This window comes from Oryza sativa, chromosome 6 (genome assembly GCF_034140825.1).
Source record: "Oryza sativa Japonica Group chromosome 6, ASM3414082v1".
NCBI lineage: Eukaryota > Viridiplantae > Streptophyta > Magnoliopsida > Poales > Poaceae > Oryza > Oryza sativa.
The window spans coordinates 4,456,653-4,477,544 of record NC_089040.1 but is presented as its reverse complement, the minus strand read 5'-3'; the positions used below and the strand labels follow the sequence as shown (position 1 = coordinate 4,477,544).

The window sequence follows — 20,892 nt, the reverse complement described above, 5'->3', positions numbered from 1 at the left end:
GGGTTTCCTCGTTGCACGAGCGCATCCAATTTGGGACTTCGAATGTGGAATCCAATGGATTAGCCGTGCGACGGGCTAGGCCCAATGGTGATCTAAGGCCCATTAATCATTGATCAGTGGTTGGGAATTTCATTTTGGAAAGGAATAAGTTCACTTTGACTCCCTTAAATGTGACCCGAATCTAATTCATAACTCTAAACCGCAAAACCAGATATCTTTACCCCTAAACTGTTAAAACCGGTGCAATTTGACTCCCTCAGCGGTTTTGCTGACGTGGCGCCTACGTGGCGATATTGACCGAGTCTTCATTCCACATGGCGATGACGTGGCACTTACGTGGCATTAGAATTAAAAAAATGCGTGGACCCATTAGTCATTCATACAAAAAGAAATATTCACACAAAAAAATGCGTGATGATGCTGCCGCCGAGCTCTATGGCGGCCTGACCCCCGCCGAGATGAGTGGTGTAGACGTGGCCGCTTGGGCGGGCGTGACCCTCTAGGATGAGCACGCGGATGCCGAAGCGGAGCAGCTGGCGGGCGGTGCGGCGAGGCTGGCGCCGACGACGAGCACGGATGCGGCGAGGCGCTGCAGCGCATTGGGGGAGAGAGAGAGAGAGAGAAGGGAGAGGCAGGAGGAAGAAGGAAGGAGACAGGGAGGTCCCACATGTCAGTGGGCTCAATTTTTTATTGTGTGAATGACTAATGGGTCCCACGCATTTTTTTAATTCTAATGCCACGTAATTGCCACATCAACACCACGTGGAACAAAGACTCGGTCAATATTGCTACGTAGGCGCCACGTCAGCAAAACCGCCCTCCAAAACCGCTGAGGGAGTCAAATTGCACCGGTTTTAACAGTTTAGGGGTCAAGATATCTGGTTTTGCCGTTCAGGGTTATGAATTAGATTCGGGTCACATTTAAGGGAGTCAAAGTGAACTTATTCCTTTTGAAAAACAAAATTCTTCTGCTTTACTAGTTACATCATGTACTCATATGTTGTAACGGGCCAAGCTTATATAATTTTTTAAAAAAGAGCCCATATATTTTAACAGATCATACCCATATAATTAAAGAGGGGTTGGGAGCGAGACTAAGAATAGAATACTAGGTCTGGTGGTTACTTTTCGCGTAGTACGTGCTGCGCGAGTCGAGTTGGGAGGAGGTGATGAAAGGAGGACGACTCCGCTTGTAATTTAGTTTTCATATCACCCAGAATTCTAATATCATATATATATATATATATATATATATATATATATATATATATATATATATATATTTTCTCTCGAATACCAAAAGAGTGCAACTTAAATCTCTTATCATCTTTGCTTGGGCTATGGCTTATTATTACCTAAGAATAATATACGGAGCAACCAAAAAATGATTTTGGAGTAAGATTTTTATACATCTACTTTAGCAACCCAAAGATTAAGGCTGAAAAACAGACAATAAAAAACTATCTAAAATAATTTTAAAATTCAAATTTGGCTCTATCTTAAGTTTAGAAAGGAAATTTAACTACGCTAAAAGTTGAGAAGTTTAAACCAGCATTTTTTTAATTTATTTATGCGCTGGTAAAAGTTTACCTCATCCCTTCTTGTCCACCTCAATTGCGTGGGGAAATAGAGTAATCAATTATTGTAACAAACAATTAGTTTTCAATAATGAAAAGATGATGTGAGGCCATGACTTTATAGGTTGATATGACTATTAATATTGAGGGTATAGACCAATTAGCACGATTTTTGTCCCATTGCTGGTTTTAAGATCATGTAAAGATGATGACACAAGCTTTATGGCTTCAACGTTACAAATGTACTGTATTACTGTGTTGTTGTGATGTGAGGATGATTTAAGATGATGTCACAAACTTTAGGGGTTAAGTGGACTATCTAATAGCTTGGGTAGTAAAATGAAGTATTGTCCTTCTGTTGATCTATATGATGCGAAAAAAAATATATAAACCACAATACAGTTCATGCCTTGCTGAAATGTGTTGATGTATAAAGACAACAACACAGTTGTAATTCAATAGTAGATGGACAATGTGCATATATACAAGACAACAAGCAGGTATATATATAAAGATCTTTTATATTGATGGTGCATGTACCTATCTCATGGACTTCTTTGATGAATCATGATTTGGTGGAAGATGTTGCAGCATCACTGTTTTTTTCTAGACGACATGGTAAATTAATGCCACAGTTTCATGATGCATGTCCTATAGCTAATTCTGCATTTTGTTAGCAGTATTTGCCTCCGTGGCTCCATGCATGTCTCCGTGTACAGCACTAACAAACAGAAGAGGACAAATCAAGGGTGTTTCTATATGCATTTGTACAGATCATCCGTCATGTTCACTCACATGCAAAAAAAAAACTACTAATTGTGTCTTAAGTCTTCATTTTATACGCATATATAATCATAAATGGAACCATCCTGTGTACGTATGCTATCATAAATGGAACCATCCTGTGCATGCTCTTAATTAATCCCTATTACCTTTCAAGCAATATATATATCTAGCAATATAAAAACACATTAGTTTCTTGGATTGATCATGGAGCGCATGAATGTCGATAGAGCAAAGATTGCTCCTGTATAGGACGAAGGGTTAGATGCATGAGAAAATGGACAACCATTGAAATTTGTAGCATGCATGCATATATAAATGAGTTATATACTTTTATATGTATTGTCCTTGTGTTGATTTAAGGATTTTTTTTAAGAAACATAGTACAACCATTGAAATTGTAGCATGCATATGAATTAGTATATACGTTTATATGTATTGTCCTTGTGTTGATTTAAGATTGTTTTTTTTAAGAAACATAGTACAAACACTGAAAGTAAGTACAATGACCTTGAAACACATCCAATCACCTTAAAACATCTACAAGAACTGAAGGAGGCAGATAAGTCCACTTGATCAAATGACTGCTCTATTTGTAGAATTTATGGTAGTAATATTAGTAAATGTCTTGAGCCGTGGTCCTTTATAGTCAAAGTTATTTGCTTCATTAGTTGGGTTTCCAACTTTCCATCAACTGCTGGCTCTGTGGAATTTACTCTTTAAAATATGCCTGACTGTTCCTTGTGGTCCTACAATTCTTTTCCTCCCTTGTTGCACAAGAATATCTTTTATTTTGGTGGCAAATCATTCAATCAATCTACACATTTTTGACTGCATAGGAAAGGTATGTGAACAGATGGGACATAAATAATGAAGGTTGTTTAGAAAAGCAAGAAAATTGTGCTTACACTTTGACTCCAAAATCCAGCATACCCTATCATTAGATCGACATACATTGAAGTACATATGAGAAAGCATCTTCAGTCTAATGGGTAGCTAGAGTAATCCGCGAGTGACTCTACCTACTATTGTTCAAAACATAGTAGTCACATTTACCTGCAGATGTGTAAGTTTTTGGTAGAAGTTCGTAGGTGTTGAGTGTGTCCTCGTGTGGGTTCTCCATATAATACAGAAATATAAATAATGCCTCCTTTTTTAAGTGTATGTTATTCTTAACTTTTGAATATAACGTTTAACTATTTATCTTACTAAAAACACGTGTGCATCATTTAACTATGTAAAGTAGTAGGTAATTATTTTATCATCAAAAGCAGTTAATTTAAGCATATGGTTTACATATATGGATTACATATTTAATTTGTACTAAATTTTTTAGGAATATAGTTAAACTCATTTTTTATATAAAAAACAAATAACATCACATTTAAAAACGGTGAGAGTATTTGCCTATAGTGAACACATATGTGATTGAAAATGGAGCAATATTAGTCAACAAAAGTCACCGGCGTTGGTGGCGCCACTCCACCAGACGCCCAACTTTGCTGCACGGATTTAGGTAGGTACGAGAAAACTACTGACAGAAACAAGCACTGCCCCATTTTATTTTATTATTATTGAGAGGACCAAGAGTCAACTTAGTTTGACGTGATGCCACAATATTTGATCAAGCTGGACACTGTGACATACGATGGCTGGCCAATAATTATTTTGCCATCTAGCTTGAAGTGGCAGAGTTACTAATTAATACTTACTCCGTACTTATAAAAGAAGTCGTTTAGGACAATGTTTAAGTAAAAAATTTAGAATATAAATCATGAATATCTCTCAAGTTGTTGAGTTTAAAAATGTAAAAATTATATGAATAGATTTGTCTTGAAAAATACTTTCATAAAAGTATACATATATCACTTTTCAATAAATATTTTTTATGGAAACATGAAGTCAAAGTTGTGTTTTGGAGACCGTATCACTGTCTTAAACAACTTTCTTTACGAGTACGGAGTGAGTATAATTTGATTTATATTCTCCCTATTGTTCAGGCCGCCTGTCACCAACCCCTTGTGTCCAATTAATTTTTAGTTTCTCCAAAAGGTTATGCAATGTTGTCGTCGTGATCATGACCGCGCCATGATTGGGTTAAAATAAGAGCAGGTAAAATAGCAGGCTATTAACCAGCTGTAAATATATTTTAATGAGATAAAAGATGAGAGAGAAGAGTAGCGGGCTACAGATCTGTAGCCAGCTGCAGCACGAACTCCAAAACGTAATGTGTGTATGACAGGTGAGACCATATACTAATAGTATAGTAAGCAACTATTGTATGGATTGGCAATTAGATTGGCTATAGATGAATTGGATCTAGTAGTGGGCTATATTAAACTTGCTCTAAGGCAACAAGCTAGTTGCATGCTGTAATGATTCAATCTTTCCTTCCACGCTTTTCTATACTGCTAGCTGAATATGACCATGCTTTACTATAAATAAAACAAAATACTGTTGAAAATGTGAGCTAAAACTCATTTAAATTAAAACTAATTTCTATAAAAATCACATAGCCCTACCTTATAAAAAAGATGCATGTGAACTTTTAATACTGTCTTATTAGTTCTAGGAGAGACCTTATTATAAAGAATGAGTATTATACTAGCCACCTACTCCATCCGTCCCCAAAAAAAAAGACAAACCTTGGGTTTGCGTGTCCAACTTTGACTATCCGTCTTATATGAAATTTTTTTATAATTCGTATTTTTATTATTGTTAGATGATAAAACATGATTAATATTTTATGCGTGACTTGTCTTTTTAATTTCTTTCATAATTTTTTCAAATAAGACGGACGGTCAAACGTTGAGCACGGAAACCAGGGTTTGTTTTTTTTTGGGACGGAGGGAGTAAGTAATGCGCGATGAGAAGAACCAGAGGAGCACACACTCACATGCCTCACTAGGCATGGGTAGCGCCCGCATGCACGCAACATGTGTGTGATTGATCACCAAATAACCACCCATATATATACTTGTTGTGAATATACGGTTTTCTTTTGCAGTTTTTTTTTATGTGGTGCGTCATGCTGCTCCACATCCCCAACCGAGCCAAAACCGTCAGTACATCTCAGTTATGTTTCATCTATTCATGTGCATCTTTCTTGTATGCATATCTAGATCAAATACGATAGTTCTATTAATTTATATGGCTAATGTTATGATTTAAGTATGGAATAAATTAAATATAAATATGCTTATGTTTTCAACAAACACATTATAATTTTTCATTGGAAACACATGTTTTTATAACACTTGTTCGCTTTATTCAAATATATGGTATTCATGACTAAACCAAGCATTGGAATATTATGTAATATCAAAAAAATATTATGGTCAATCTATAAAAAACTATAAAGAGTAAACTATAAAGAGTAGTGTTACTAGATCATTTTGAAGGAGTATAGAAAATTGTACATTTACTTAGTACTATATAGTTTCCTTCGAAATAAAGGGTTTTTGAAGGATCAATTATATGAAAAATTTTCCTATCAAAGCTGTGTATCAACTTAACGTAGAGTTTGAAAAAGAAAACACCGGTGATGTGGTGTGTGGTGCATGCATGACTCCACCTGCAGAATTCAAATCCTGATGTCTGGATATTACGTACACACGAGGTGGCATTTCAATAGGAATTCAACGAGGCCGGATATATATGTCGCTGGTATTTGTTTCTTATTTGAGCATGTTCCAAGGGATAGTGCTCGCTGACACATGAGATGTGCGTGTTTGTAGTGGTATGTGTGTTTTAATTAAAAAAAATGGTAGAATGAAGAAAAAATACAGGGAAATCTGATAAGAAATAGCTAGATCGTAACAATAATGCATTACAGGTGTTGCTAAAATAAGGTCTAACCAATCAAGGGAACAACCAGTAGCGGTAGCACATAACGTTCGGTGATGTAGCATTGTAGCTGGTGGTAGTCGGCTTCTAAGAACATGGGTTTCTCAGCTTCTGCTTTTTAAGTATATTTTTTAAAATTTTATAACTACAAATTATTAGGATCTAGGTGAGAATCTGAACTTGTTTTGGGGAGCAAGAATTTATGGAAGAAACTGCAGTAGCTTAAAAACTCTCTCAAAACCTTCGTTGGTATGTCATTAATTTCCATAATCAAAGTAGGCAGATAAGGTATATATGTATATACTTGCACTGGAAATATGTCTCAGGAAGAACGATCGACCTTCTACTGTTCGATATCCTGTACGTTGGTAAGCTTTGCCATTCATCAGATGGCTACGGTGCAACTATATATTTCCATACCAGGATTTATCGAACTTTTCATTCTTTCGTCATGGAAGGTCATGCTGCTATTTAACTACATACTTAATTATATCTACTTTTAAGTTGGTATTTCCAGAAAAGAAATATACTACCCTCGTCCACATATATAATGGATGTATAGCTGTACATAGCTAGGATCCTTTATATTTGTATACGATGATTATATATAAATCTTGTTTCTATAAAAGTTGGGTCGAATAGTCGATCTTGGTCTAAAACATAGAAGTATATTATAAAACTGCACTATAACTATATTGTAACTACACTGTACCTTTAATATAACTTATATATAAAATTTGCATTCAACTATAGTTTGGTTAGCTAAGACTAGGATCTTACGCGTGACATATGTGAAATTTTTTTTAATAATTTTTTACATGCACAAATCTCGAGGTGATCCAATGATCACAAATCTGAAAGTTTTAAGAGCAAAAAACTTCTGTAAGTTTTCTGACAAATCCACTAAAACATACTTCCTCCGTATTTTAATGTGCGATGTCGTTGACTTTTTATAAACGTTTAACATTTCGTTTTATTCAAAAAATTTATGTAATTATCATTTATTTTATTGTGACTTGATTGATCATCAAATGTTCTTTAAGCATGACATAAATATTTTTATATTTACACAAAAATTTTGAATAAGACGAATAGTCAAACGTTAATCAAAAAGTTAATGGCTTCATATATTAAAATACAGAGAGAGTATCAATTCTTTGTTCAGTACGGAGGCCGAGATCTGTGATGCGAAAATACCGGGACGGCGGACAGAATCTAATTAAATCGGATCGCGTGGATGACAGATGATGCATGGCGGGCGTCGGGCGATATGAGACGGATAAAAATCAGGTGTGTGATGAAAATAAAATTACCTATTTTTTAAATAATTTCGATTAGATTTCTGGACTGGTATATATATATAGACCTGTATTTAATTTCTCTGGGGTAGCTCGTATTAAGGACACCCATACATGGAGTACATGTTAACATGTATGCTGTGGATTAAGGAATTGACTGCATCTCTTAGCAGAGATTCCTCCAATGGGACAGAAAAAAAAACAGTTGCTTTACTCCTATAAAGCACGTATGGCCTGATGTTAAAACCTGCACCACGCATGAATAGATTGTCCACACGAGACTTGTACTGGCTTGATGGGTTGGAAGGCAAAGTCTGCCATAGCTTGATAGGTCCCTAGCAAGATTATTTATTTGTGGCTTCCAGACAATTTGGTAAACCAAACTTTAGTTACTATCCATAAAAATATTAAATATATAGGCCCACATTAGTTTGGCAAGATTAGCAAGATTGGCTTTCTAGTAATGTTGTGGCTCAATTTTCTCTAATCATGCATGACTTTACTGACTAAGAATCTCTTTTGTAATAGAGAGAACACTTGGATAATTGGATGCTTGCATACACGCGCATCACACTAAAGATCATTGCTTCTTAAATCTTAAGCAGCTGCAATATTGTCGGATATTTCAAATTTTTCATAAAGGAAAAAGTCCCAGAGTCTTATTATAAGTGGTGGGCTAGCCGGTTTAAGTTAAAGCCTCCACAACCTTTTAGGCTGAGTTAAGATGTTTTGTTCACTTTCCCAAATCCACCTCTCTCGTTTTTCACTTGTACGTTTTTCAAATTACTAAATGGTGTGTCTTTCGTAAAAATTTTCTAAATAAAAGTTGTTTTTTAAAAAAAATCATATTAATCCATTTCTCAAAAAAATTAACTATTACTTAATCATACGCTATTAAGTTACTCTGTTTTGCGTGTGCAGGAGTGTTAGTTCCCAACCCACGGAACCGAGAATAGCATTAGTAAACATCAACATGTGAGCTCCTCCTCTCATATATATCGAGCTTTTCGAAAAAGACCAGAGGTATTACCAGCTAGCACCATAAGAGCTAATATGGGAATTAATTTGTTAAGACAATAATTTGCTAAGATCCTCTCATTCAAATTAGTTAAGATGTCTTATTGTTTCAACTATATTAAGATAATAGTCTCTAAGTGATGTGTAACTAATTAAGAGCTCATCACTAGCTTTGTACATACACTAATGAACTCATTTTCAGTATCTATACTTCTTTCAAAATAAGGCAGTGATTATGACAGTGAAGTTGCCACCTCCACCAACTATTGACAGGCTATACCCGTCTACGGTATTTGTATAGTATAAGAATCGTTGGTACTAGGGTATACATGATATTGAGGTAAAAGCGATAGGAGACAGAGATTTTATATAGGTTCGTTCGAACCCCCTAACTAACAGGTAATAGTCATACTCCTATTTATCGAAGCCGGTATTGCCTTTATATATATATATATATATATATATATATATATATATATATATATATCAATCACACAAGTACAATATATGGTATGAGCTAATCTAGTTTCCATCAGCCTAACAGCATAGAGTACTCACATGTGGTCGGCGACTAGCGTAGTCAGCTTTCTTAAATATATTGGGTAGCTCTAGATTCATCATGTCGGTCTCTATTGCACCATATTGGGTTTATCTAGGTATATATTGTCTTGTCTTGTCTTCCATGTTAGTCTCTCTCTTAACCTCCTATGGATGTCTTGTATTTATACCCTTAAGTACCCTCCTATCCAAGTAAAACTAGGGAAACAGGTATGTAAAAACTATCCAAGTAGTCCTAGGACTATGTTTCTCCTTCTTTATCTGGAACACCTTCTATATATAAGCTGACTTGATTCTGTATAAGACTTGATATATAGTGGGCCTCACCGAGCCTAACACAAAAGTATTTGGTATAATTTATCTGTAATACTAACAAATATTGTATAGAGTATTATTACTTATTTATATTTTTTTTACCTACTCTTCCTTTGCATATTTACATATAAAAGTCATTTTACGTATGATTCTACATTATTTTATCTTAAAATATAAAATATAAGTTTATTATGCAAAGGCATATACATGCAAAGGGACAAAATTGTCAAAAAGAACTTTCAATTAATTTGTTCCAAGCAATATTAGCATACATTCAATTTAATCAGGGGAAACTATTCTAAACTATAAGGTGACGTCCCATCGATATTTGCATGCCACTTAAATAGTTATGAAAAAAATTTAACTTTTACATTTTGCAACGAAAAAAATTGACTGTGAATACACGTAAACTAGTTGTATTTTAATTTGTTTTTTCGTTGTGACTTGTAGAAGTTGAATTTTAATTTGCATGTTTGTGAAGTGATATATCACATGTTAATAATTTTTTTCAAATTTTTTTAATTTATTTTATGACGTACGAATAACCAGGGGACGTCCCCTCCATAGTTTAAATTAAATTCACTCTCTTAATCATTAGCCGGGTACTTAAATAGTTAGTCGATCGAAAAAATAGAACTCATCAATTCTTCAGTGCCAAAAACTCATTTGGAATTGGAAACTGTCAGCTCCACCAACCACGAACTTCGCCTCTATTTAAGCGAACGAAACACACGCAGAAACCTGCACTACCATCTCACCACTGATCAGTAGCTAGCTCGTGAAGAAGCCATGGCGACGGTGGACGTGCTGACGTCGGAGGTGGTCGTCCCCGCCGGCGAGACGCCGGCGGGCGCCGTCTGGCTGTCCAACCTCGACCTCGCCGCGCGCCGCGGCTACACGCCGACGGTGTTCTTCTACCGCCACAACGGCGAGCCGGGGTTCTTCGCGGCCGACGCCATGAGGGACAGCCTCGCCAGGGCGCTCGTGGCGTTCTACCCGGTCGCCGGCCGCCTCGGGCTCGACGGCGACGGCCGCGTCCAGGTCGACTGCACCGGCGAGGGCGTGGTGTTCGCCACGGCGAGGTCCGGGCACTACGCGCTCGACGACCTGATGGGCGAGTTCGTGCCGTGCGACGAGATGCGCGACCTGTTCGTGCCCGCGGCGCCGGCGGCGGCGAGCTGCTGCCCGCGCGGCGGCGCGCTGCTGCTGGTGCAGGTCACGTACCTGCGGTGCGGCGGCGTCGTGCTCGGCATGGCGCTGCACCACTCCATCGCCGACGGGCGGAGCGCGGCGCACTTCGTGGAGACGTGGGCGAGCATCGCGCGCGGCGCGCCCGCCGCGGACGCGCCCGTGCCGCCATGCTTCGACCACAGGCTGCTCGCCGCGCGGCCGGCGCGCGCGGTGCTGTACGACCACCCGGAGTACAAGCCCGAGCCGGCGCCGCCGGCGCGCGCCGCCACGGCGTCCACGTACGCGAGCGCCATCATCACGCTGACGAAGCAGCAGGTCGGCGCGCTGAGGGCGGCGTGCGCGGGGGCGTCGACGTTCCGCGCGGTGGTGGCGCTGGTGTGGCAGTGCGCGTGCCGCGCGCGGGCGCTGCCGCCGGAGGCGGAGACGAGGCTCCACTCCATGATCGACACGCGGCAGCGCCTGTCGCCGCCGCTGCCGCCGGGGTACTTCGGCAACGCGGTGATCCGCACGTCGACGGCGGCGACGGCCGGGGAGGTGGTGTCGAGCCCCGTGGGGCACGCGGCGCGGCGGGCGCGCGCGGCGACGAGCCAGGGCGAGGACTACGCGCGGTCGGTGGTGGACTACCTGGAGGGCGTGGACGCCATGAACCTGCCGAGGAGCGGCGTCTCGCGGGCGGACCTCCGCGCCATCAGCTGGCTGGGCATGTCGCTCGCCGACGCCGACTTCGGGTGGGGCTCGCCGGCGTTCATGGGTCCGGCGATCATGTACTACAGCGGGTTCGTGTACGTGATGAACGCGCCGGGGAAGGACGGCGCCGTCGCGCTGGCGCTGTCGCTGGAGCCGGAGAGCATGCCGGAGTTCAGGAAGGTGTTCGCCGACGAGGTGGCGCGATTGGCATGACACGAGTACACGACGCTCCCTGCGGTTGCATGCATGGTGTCCACGTAAACGTTACGTACGTTGGCATTTCGTATACGTATACGATCGAGCTTGATGTAAGTCTGTAATGTGTATGCATGTACGTACTGTACGTATATATGTACGTACATGTAGAATGTTACCGTGCGTATACATATAAGATATACATAAATCTGGAGTTTCCGGATTCACGTATGAAAGTGAAGGGTGTAGTGTATATTCAAGCAGGCATGGCATAATTAATCACAATATTTGAATTGAACTTGCTAAGCTAGCTAGTGCTGATGCGATCTCCACGTGCTTATTTGTAGGGGTGCTTTTTTAATAATGTTTAGTATGAGTGCTAGCCCTACCAAAAGTTTTGTGATAGTGACTCATCTTCCTAGTATGTTGCAATATGGACCTTATAATCCCCCTTCTACTTTTACCGTTTTTAGTAAGAGATTAAGGATGAAAAAAAGACTAAAATACCCTTGAGGTATGATTATGGATAGAAAGGTGGTCTAGGGCTATAATGGGAATAAATTTGAATTCGAGTTAATTAATGAGACAAGTACCGCACCAAAACCCCTTAAAATTTTAGGCCAAAACTAGAATGGATAAATTCCTTACGTTATGAGATAGAGGTCATATTTTACCAGGAGTACTTCAATTCTTTCTCTCCCACAAACTCTCTCATGTGGATGTCTTATGGCAAAAGTCTACTTTACATTCCTTCACTATTTGTTGAGATGGTCCTTCCTCTCTTATCTCGCTGCCCCTATCACCGTTCCTATGGTTTCATCCATTCCCCCTACCCCGCACCTTCCTCTCCTCCTCTACTGATGTGCCTTCCTCCTTGCCCGTCTTCTCATGCCTCACCACCACCGGCCTCCCTGCTTCCTTCCTCTCCATCTATTGGTTACCCCTCGCCATAGCTTTCTAGGCTTCATGATCGGTGGCCTCCTAGAGCTCGAGCTTAAGTGGCGGTGGCAATCGGTGCAGAGCTCGAGTGGCGGTGTAGAGCCTCCCAATATGCTTCGAGGAGGGCCAGCGTGAGGTGCAACCCCCATATCCACCATAATCACCACCTGGGTTTCGTGATAGTCCGTGGGGAGGACAAGGACAAAAGGAGTTCAATAGCAATGGTAGGGGAGCTAGGCGGTGCGATCTGTTTTCACCACCACCTCCAGGTCATCCTTCCCGCTTTCACATCCACCTTCTCCTCGTCGATCTATCCCCCTTCGCCATTATCATGCGGTCGGCCACCAGGCTGCCACCTACTTGGAGCCATGCTGTTGGTGTAGTCCACAGGAATGAGAGGGAAAAGAGGAGCAAGAGAAGGTGGAGGAAGAAGACCCGTTGTCGTGCAGGTTAATTCCATTTGTATTTTTACTGAATGTAATGCCACATATACATCACATCGGATGTAACTATCGTCAAAACCACCTAGAGAGGTAAAATAAACCGATATTAATAATTAAGAGAGGTCATATACTTGGTTTGGTTTTATTGTTTAAGTTTTATTGTTTAAGGAGGAAAATCACGAACTGACCCGTAGTTAAGAGACGTAATCTGGATACTTTTTCTATGTTTTGCATACTCCTAGAAATGGACCAAATACTCGGCCAGTCCATGGTCAGGAGCCTAGGAACTTAGGAAGCCTGGTTGAAGTGGGCAAAATGTCTTCTCAAAAAAAAAAAAGTGGGCAAAATGTCACCAGACACCGGCTAGCAAAATATTCGGTCCAAAAATAGACTAAGGTGGTCTGGTGTTGACCCATTTCTTGGTTCGCCCCTAAGTACTTCCTCTGTCGGGTTTAAATTTGAATGCTTGCTCGTTTGATTAAAAAGATTGTTAGGATAGAATATGCAAGTGTTTAAGTATGCACTTGCAGTTGCAGATATGTACGCAAGTCTATGCATGGCACTCCTAGTAGGCTTTTTTTTTTCAAAAAACAATCCGGCGGTTGACCACTCATAGTGAATACAGTCAACCATAAAAGTCTTAAATCATGGGGCTTGAGGCTAGGTTATACAATTTCTTTCTCAACTTCTGCTTATTTATTTTTCGCGTCCACGCTTTTTTTTAAAAAAATAAAGAAAATTGTTCCTAAAAAATCAGAATAATTTATTTATTTTAAAAGTTTTTAGCTAATACTCCCTATTGTATTTTAATGTATAACGCCGTTGACTTTTTATATACTTTTGATCATTCGTCTTATTTAAAAAATGAGTAAATTTCACAAAACTACAGGTATTTTGCATAATTTATCACAAAAATATAGATTTAAGAGCTTGTTTCACAAAACTACAGACTTAGTATGTCCGTTTATCACAAAACTACAGGTACTTTGTACAACCTATCACAAAACTATATATTTAAGAACTTGTTTCACAAAACTATAGATTTAGTGTATTCGTTTATCACAGAACTACACATTTAGTGTCTTCATTTATCATAAAACTACAAATTTAATTAGTATCTCCATTATCACGAAACTACAGGTTTTAACAATGCTGAAACATGTAGTTTGTGATAATGAAGACACTAAAACCTGTAGTTTTGTGATAAATGAAGATATTAAATCTATAGTTTTGTGAAACAATATCTTAAATCTGTAGGTTTGTGATATATTGTGCAAAGTACCTGTAGTTTTATGATAAACGAAGACATTGAATCTGTAGTTTTGTGAAATAAGTTCTTAAATATGTAATTTTGTGATAGATCGTGCAAAGTATACGTAGTTTTATGAAATTTACTCTTAAAATTTATGTAATTATAATTTATTTTATTATGACTTGATTTAATTATCATCAAACATTTTTTTAAGGATGACATAAATATTTTTAAATAAAACAAATGGTCAAATGTTGATAAAAAGTCAACGGTGTCATACATTAAAATACTGTGGGAATAATTAATTAATCATCATTAGCTGATGAGGTGTATCGTTTTTTTCTACCGAACGAATTAGTTACGAACTCAGAGGCGTTCAACACATCCTTAGAGACTGCTTTTCCGGTTGAAAAAGCATACCCATGATTACTTGACGGGTGGAAATTGGACACAGATTTTGCGTCGTGCAACTTTTGACTGAAGTTAGTGAAGCATACACACGTAGCAACTAGCATGCATGACGGATGGTGATGCGCACACGTACAGTCGTTGGAAAATATTGTTAGCTTTGTGCTTCGGTCGTGCAATAATACCCAGAAAAAGTACGAACTATCCTCTAAACTATCAGACTGTATGAATTATTTCTCTGAACCACAAAACCAGACATTTTTCACCCCTACCTATTTAAACCGAACAAATAACCTCTCTCTCCCGGCTTAATCCACAATTATTTTGGTCCTACGTGGTAGTCCAGTCAACAAACATTTTTTACAAAAATCGGAAGACCCAACCAGTCAGTTTCTCACCCTCTCTATATCTCTCTCTATTCTATCTCTTTCCCCAATTCGTCCCTCCGCTCTCTCTCTCTCTCTCCCTCTTCTCCCTCCCCTCACCTCCATCACTCACCGGCAGCAGTGAGTTGAGAACGGCGGAGGCGGGGGCGAAGCCGGCCAGCTGGGGGTGGTAGAGGGGGGCCGAGGACGGCGACGGGCTGGAGTGCAGACAGCGCGGATCCAGAAAAATGATGCGGCGGTTGGCCCGGACGGTGTGCTCTACCTCCTCCTCCACCGCCGATCGCCCGAGCTCGCCGCCTCCACCACTGGCCACCCGAGATCGCTCTGCCTCTGCTGCTAGCCACCCGAGCTCGCTCCGCGTCTGCCTCTGACGCCGACCGCCCAAGTTTGCTCCACCTCCGCCTCCACCATCGGCACCAGAGGTCGCTCCACCTCCGCCGTTGGGTAAATTACACTTTTTCCATAATATATTTTAAAATTTAGAGTAAATTCTAGTTTGGGTTAGTATTTTTTTTTACCAAACTTTCATTTTGGACTACCCCTAACCTAAAGTTTTCACATAAAGCTGAGATACGTTTACCTCTTTTGCACTTTGGATCACCCTCTCCATCTCTTTCTTTGCCACGTCCAGCTCTCACCAATCACCACCTGGAGCTTGATTGATGAGGCACCGGTGAGCCTCTCTTCTCCCACACCAGTGAGCTCCTTCCCTATCTCTTTCTCCCTCGGATACCCTAGTGTCTCAACCACCGATGCCGCTGGATCAAAAAGTAGGGGCAGCAAGGTGGCAACAAGCTTCGCCGCCAGGTTAGAATGACGCAAGGGCAGTCCATCGGTTTAAGACGACAGAGAGATGTAGGTGGTGGTGGGAGCTAGAGGTGGAGAAGAGAGAGCTGAAGAAAGAGTGGCCCACAATGTAAAAGGGGTAAACATACCTAGCTTTATGTGAAAATTTTGAATTGGGGGTAGTCCAAAAGTGAAACTTTGGTAAAAAGAACCTACTCTAAACTACAATTTACTCTAAAATTAACAGTTTCTACAATTAAATTGAAGCTATGATACTCTCATTGGTTATAAATACAGTATTTGACAGTTAAGACTACATCTAATAAAAAAAGTTGAATTTTGACCACCAATAAAACTTCTCAAATGCTTAGTATTTTATAAAAGAAAAGTTATATGCATAGATTAGCCTTAAAAGTTATCATGATCTTATTAGAGTTTATTAACTTGTCCTGATACCTAAAATTAATGGCTAAAGTTTCATAACTTTGATCGACTACCGAATATTGTGACTGTAAAGACAGATGCAATAGAGACATTTGAAGAGTGACATTTGGTAAGGGAGGCAAATAGTTAGATTCAGAGCATGATTCAAGTTTTATGTACGGATTTTTAATAAGTACATGATTTCATTATTTGTTAAAACACGCGAGTGTAAGGCCCCCTTTGATTTGGAGGAAAAATATAGGAATTTTGTAAGATTATGATCCTATAGGATTTTTTTTCCTATATGACCCTTTGAAACAAATGATTGAAAACTATTGAATCCTATGAAATTTCTAAGGAAAGTCTCAATCCACAAAGTTTTAGAGGATTTTTAACATGAGGTCCAACTTCATGAGTTTCTATTGAGTCTATCTCTCTCATCTCATTCCTATATTTTTCTTGCGGTTTAATTAAACGATTATTCCTGTATTTTTTTCTACGTTTTACAGTCCTCTATTTTGTAATAAAATTTCTATCAAAATCCTATATTTTACTTATTCCTTCATTTTCTCACTCCTTTTATTCAGAGGAGCCCTTGTGTGCACTACATGTCAGTGCTTCGTGTGTTGTGGTGGCCGCAATAAGTCTGGAAAAAAAGGGCAGTTTGACCACTCATCATGAACGAATACCATCAACCGTGGAGGTCTAAATTGTGGGGGTTTGTGGAGTACTTTAGCCAATTCTGCTAGATTGCCTATCCGGTGGAACCTACTTTAAATTCACTACTAGCAAATTTAATTGGACAGAGATTTGCATCGTGCAACTTTTGACTGAAGTAAATTAAACACGCATACCTCATAAGTTATTTTAACTTTTTCACAAATCATACTTATTTAGCTTTGTCCAAATTTATAAGAAAATATAGTAATATTTCAACATAAAAAATATTAAAATATATTTAATATTGGATTTAAGAAAATTAATTTAATGCTATAAATATTATTATATTTTTCTATATATTTGTTAATTTTTTAAGAAGATATTTTAAAAAAGTCAAAGTAAATTATAATATATGAAACGAAGGTAGGACGTAGCACGCCCGATGGTGAATTGGTGATGTACAGCAGTACATTACTAAGAAAAATATTCTTACCTCCCTGTTTTGGTCATACAGTTTACATCTTTTTAGTATTAAAAATAAAATTTGTAGTTACAGTGAAACTATAGTTACAGCGAGACTCCTATCAAAAATGAGATACATGTGAACTATGGTAATTTGTTCAAGGGGCAATTACATCCATGCCCTTACTTTGAAAGCCAATTACGGTTTTACCCCCACTTTTTAGGGTTTGCATTTTTATCCTCACCTTTTAAATTTGAATCAGCCGTGTACCATCACTTCTAACAGTTAGTTTTAACAGTGTTAGTTGTAGAGAAAAGGACATTTATACCCTTGGTGGTTATTGTATTTTGGCCTCTATTTTTTTCAGCCTTGTGTGATTTTGCCCCTATTTTGTGATTTCAGCTGGTGTGATTGTTATAAATAATTCAAATATGAGCATTTCTTGTGATGTTTTTGTACTTTAAAAAAAATCACAAATACTAGGCAATTACAAAATTTGACCAAAATTTGAATAAAATTTTGACAACATTTCGACAGAATTTTGACACAACTAGCACAAGTCACATATATAGCAAGCATTACAAAGTGTCCTATACAAATAAGTCACGATACGTATAAGTCATCTGTTGGAATTAATGAATGGGCCTTAGCCCACTCGAAGATTAATTCTTTGGAAAATCACAAAAGCCCACCTCATGGGATGGCATGCATGTGGAGTTTAGTACCACCTTACTTATTCTAGGAGAGGGGGACCTCCTTAAAAGGGAGGATGCCCTCCTAGCCACTTGAAGCATGTGTGGTGGAGAGAAGAGGGGAAACACACGCGCGCGCTCGCTCGCCTCGCCTGGCAGGGCAGGCGGCGCGCGTGCACGACGTACGCGTCGAATGGTCCAAAAAATTGGCTCCTCACCCTTGCGCAAATGCAGCCTCCTTTTGCAGTTTTGTTTTGCTGCAAATTCGGATTCGTTTTTGTTTTGGAAACGTTCCGAAAAATCCGGTGCGTGCAAACGGCGTGGAGTCCGGATAAGTTACGCGCGACTTATCCGGTTCGGTTACGCGCAGTAGAGATCGTGCGGGCGCCCTGATCAAGCGACCCTTCTCTATATAAACCGACCCGCCGTCTTCACGCAATATATGCGAAAATCAATCTAGGGTTTGCCTCCTACTCTGTACTGCGCCGTCGCTCGTAGACTACTCCATCCCGCTCGCCGGCGTGCACCAGCGATCGGGAGAGCAGGTCTCCGGAACCTCTGCCTTTGACGTCCTGCACCGGGAGAAGGCGTCAATAAGGTTTTTGGGAAGCGCTTCGCGCGACTGCTCCCTGTTCGTTCGCGACGGCTCGCCTTCCTCTTCGCTCGCGTGTTTCGTGCCTTCGTAGACACCTGCGAAAAGTTTCGACCAAGCAGCCGGTCTTTTCGTCACCTCGGTACGTGTTCAATATGTTACGCATATTTGATATGTTCATGTTATTCTGCGTAGTTTACATGTGTAGATCTAATGATGCGTTCATGCTAGTTTTCATCTGTAATGTCATAATTTATTTATGGAATAAATTAAATCATTATATGCCCATAATCTCAACAATCCAAAAAACCTTATTATAGGCACTGTGATTTTACTATGGCTGGTTTTGCCGGTGCACTGAGGCCGGATAAATTCACCGGTGTGCATTTTAAGAGATGGCAGATCAGGGTCACTCTGTGGCTGACAGCTATGAAATGCTTCTGGGTGAGTACGGGCAAACCTGAAGGAGTTCTTACTGCTGAACAGCAGAAGCAATTCGAGGAAGCCACTACTCTCTTTGTGGGATGCATTCTTAGCGTTCTTGGCGATCGTCTGGTCGAGGTGTATATGCATATGACCGACGCTAAGGAGTTGTGGGATGCACTGAATACTAAATTCGGTGCTACTGATGCTAGCAATGATCTGTATATCATGGAGCAGTTTCATGACTACAAAATGGCTGACAACCGTTCTGTAGTCGAACAGGCTCATGAGATACAAACCATGGCTAAGGAACTCGAACTCCTTAAGTGTGTCTTACCCGACAAATTTGTGGCCGGGTGCATTATTGCAAAACTACCTCCATCTTGGAGGAGTTTCGGTACTGCACTCAAACACAAGAGACAGGAATACTCCGTTGAGGGGTTGATTGCGTCTCTTGATGTTGAGGAGAAAGCTCGGGAAAAAGATGCCGCGTCTAAGGGCGATGGTGGGCAGTCCAGTGCCAATGTTGTGCACAAGGCCCAGAACAAGAGCAAGGGGAAATACAAAGCTCAGCAGACCACCAACTTCAAGAAGCAGAAGAAGAACAACAACAATCCTAATCAGGATGAGAGGACTTGCTTTGTGTGTGGCCAAGTTGGTCATCTGGCTAGGAAGTGTCCACAGCGCAAGGGGATGAAGGCACCTGCAGGGCAGACTTCTAAGTCTGCTAATGTGACCATTGGCAACACTGGAGATGGAAGCGGGTATGGTAATTTACCTACTGTTTTTTCAGTTAATCAATCTACTAATTGGTGGGTTGATACTGGGGCCAATGTACATGTTTGTGCTGACATCTCATTGTTTTCTTCTTATCAGGTCGCACGGGGTTCCACCGTCCTAATGGGGAATGGGTCACATGCTTCTGTTCATGGTGTTGGCACGGTAGATCTAAAGTTTACTTCGGGAAAGATCGTGCAGCTGAAGAACGTGCAGCATGTCCCTTCTATCGACAAGAATCTTGTTAGTGGCTCCCGTCTGACTAGAGACGGATTTAAGTTGGTTTTTGAGTCTAATAAAGTAGTCGTGTCTAAACATGGATATTTTATTGGTAAAGGTTATGAGTGCGGAGGCCTGTTCCGCTTTTCCTTTTCTGATTTCTGCAATAAGTCTGTGAACCATATTTGTGGCAGTGTGGATGATGAGGCTAATGTTTGGCATTCACGTTTATGTCATATTAATTTTGGCTTGATGTCTCGGCTTTCCAGCATGTGTTTAATTCCTAAGTTTTCCATTGTCAAAGGTTCTAAGTGCCATAGTTGTGTGCAATCGAAGCAACCTCGCAAGCCTCACAAGGCTGCCGAGGAGAGAAACTTGGCACCACTAGAACTCCTACATTCAGATCTTTGTGAAATGAATGGGGTGTTGACGAAGGGTGGAAAACGATATTTCATGACATTGATTGATGATGCTACTAGATTTTGCTATGTGTACTTGTTGAAAACGAAAGACGAGGCTCTAGACTATTTTAAAATTTATAAGGCAGAAGTTGAAAATCAACTTGACAGAAAGATAAAAAGGCTTAGGTCTGATCGTGGTGGAGAGTTTTTCTCGAACGAGTTTGACTTATTCTGTGAGGAACATGGCATCATACATGAGAGGACGCCTCCCTATTCTCCCGAGTCTAATGGGATTGCTGAAAGGAAGAACCGCACACTGACTGACTTGGTGAATGCCATGTTGGACACCGCGGGACTGCCTAAGGCATGGTGGGGGGAGGCATTGTTGACCTCAAATCATGTGTTAAACAGAGTTCCTAACAGAAATAAGGACAAAACACCATATGAGATATGGATTGGTAGAAAACCATCACTTTCTTATTTGCGCACATGGGGGTGCTTGGCGAAAGTCAATGTACCAATAACGAAGAAGCGCAAACTTGGACCTAAGACTGTAGACTG

At 40.2% G+C, this 20,892-nt stretch overlaps 1 protein-coding gene across 1 annotated transcript; it reads left to right on the top strand.

The window, feature by feature from the left end:
- Positions 1–10,077: 10,077 nt before the first annotated feature.
- LOC4340338 (hydroxycinnamoyltransferase 4-like) lies at positions 10,078–11,773 on the top strand. The gene has a single exon (NM_001421365.1). The coding sequence runs from the start codon at positions 10,184–10,186 to the stop codon at positions 11,483–11,485; it is 1,302 nt and encodes a 433-aa protein (NP_001408294.1). The 5' UTR covers positions 10,078–10,183; the 3' UTR covers positions 11,486–11,773.
- The last annotated feature ends 9,119 nt before the right edge of the window (positions 11,774–20,892 follow it).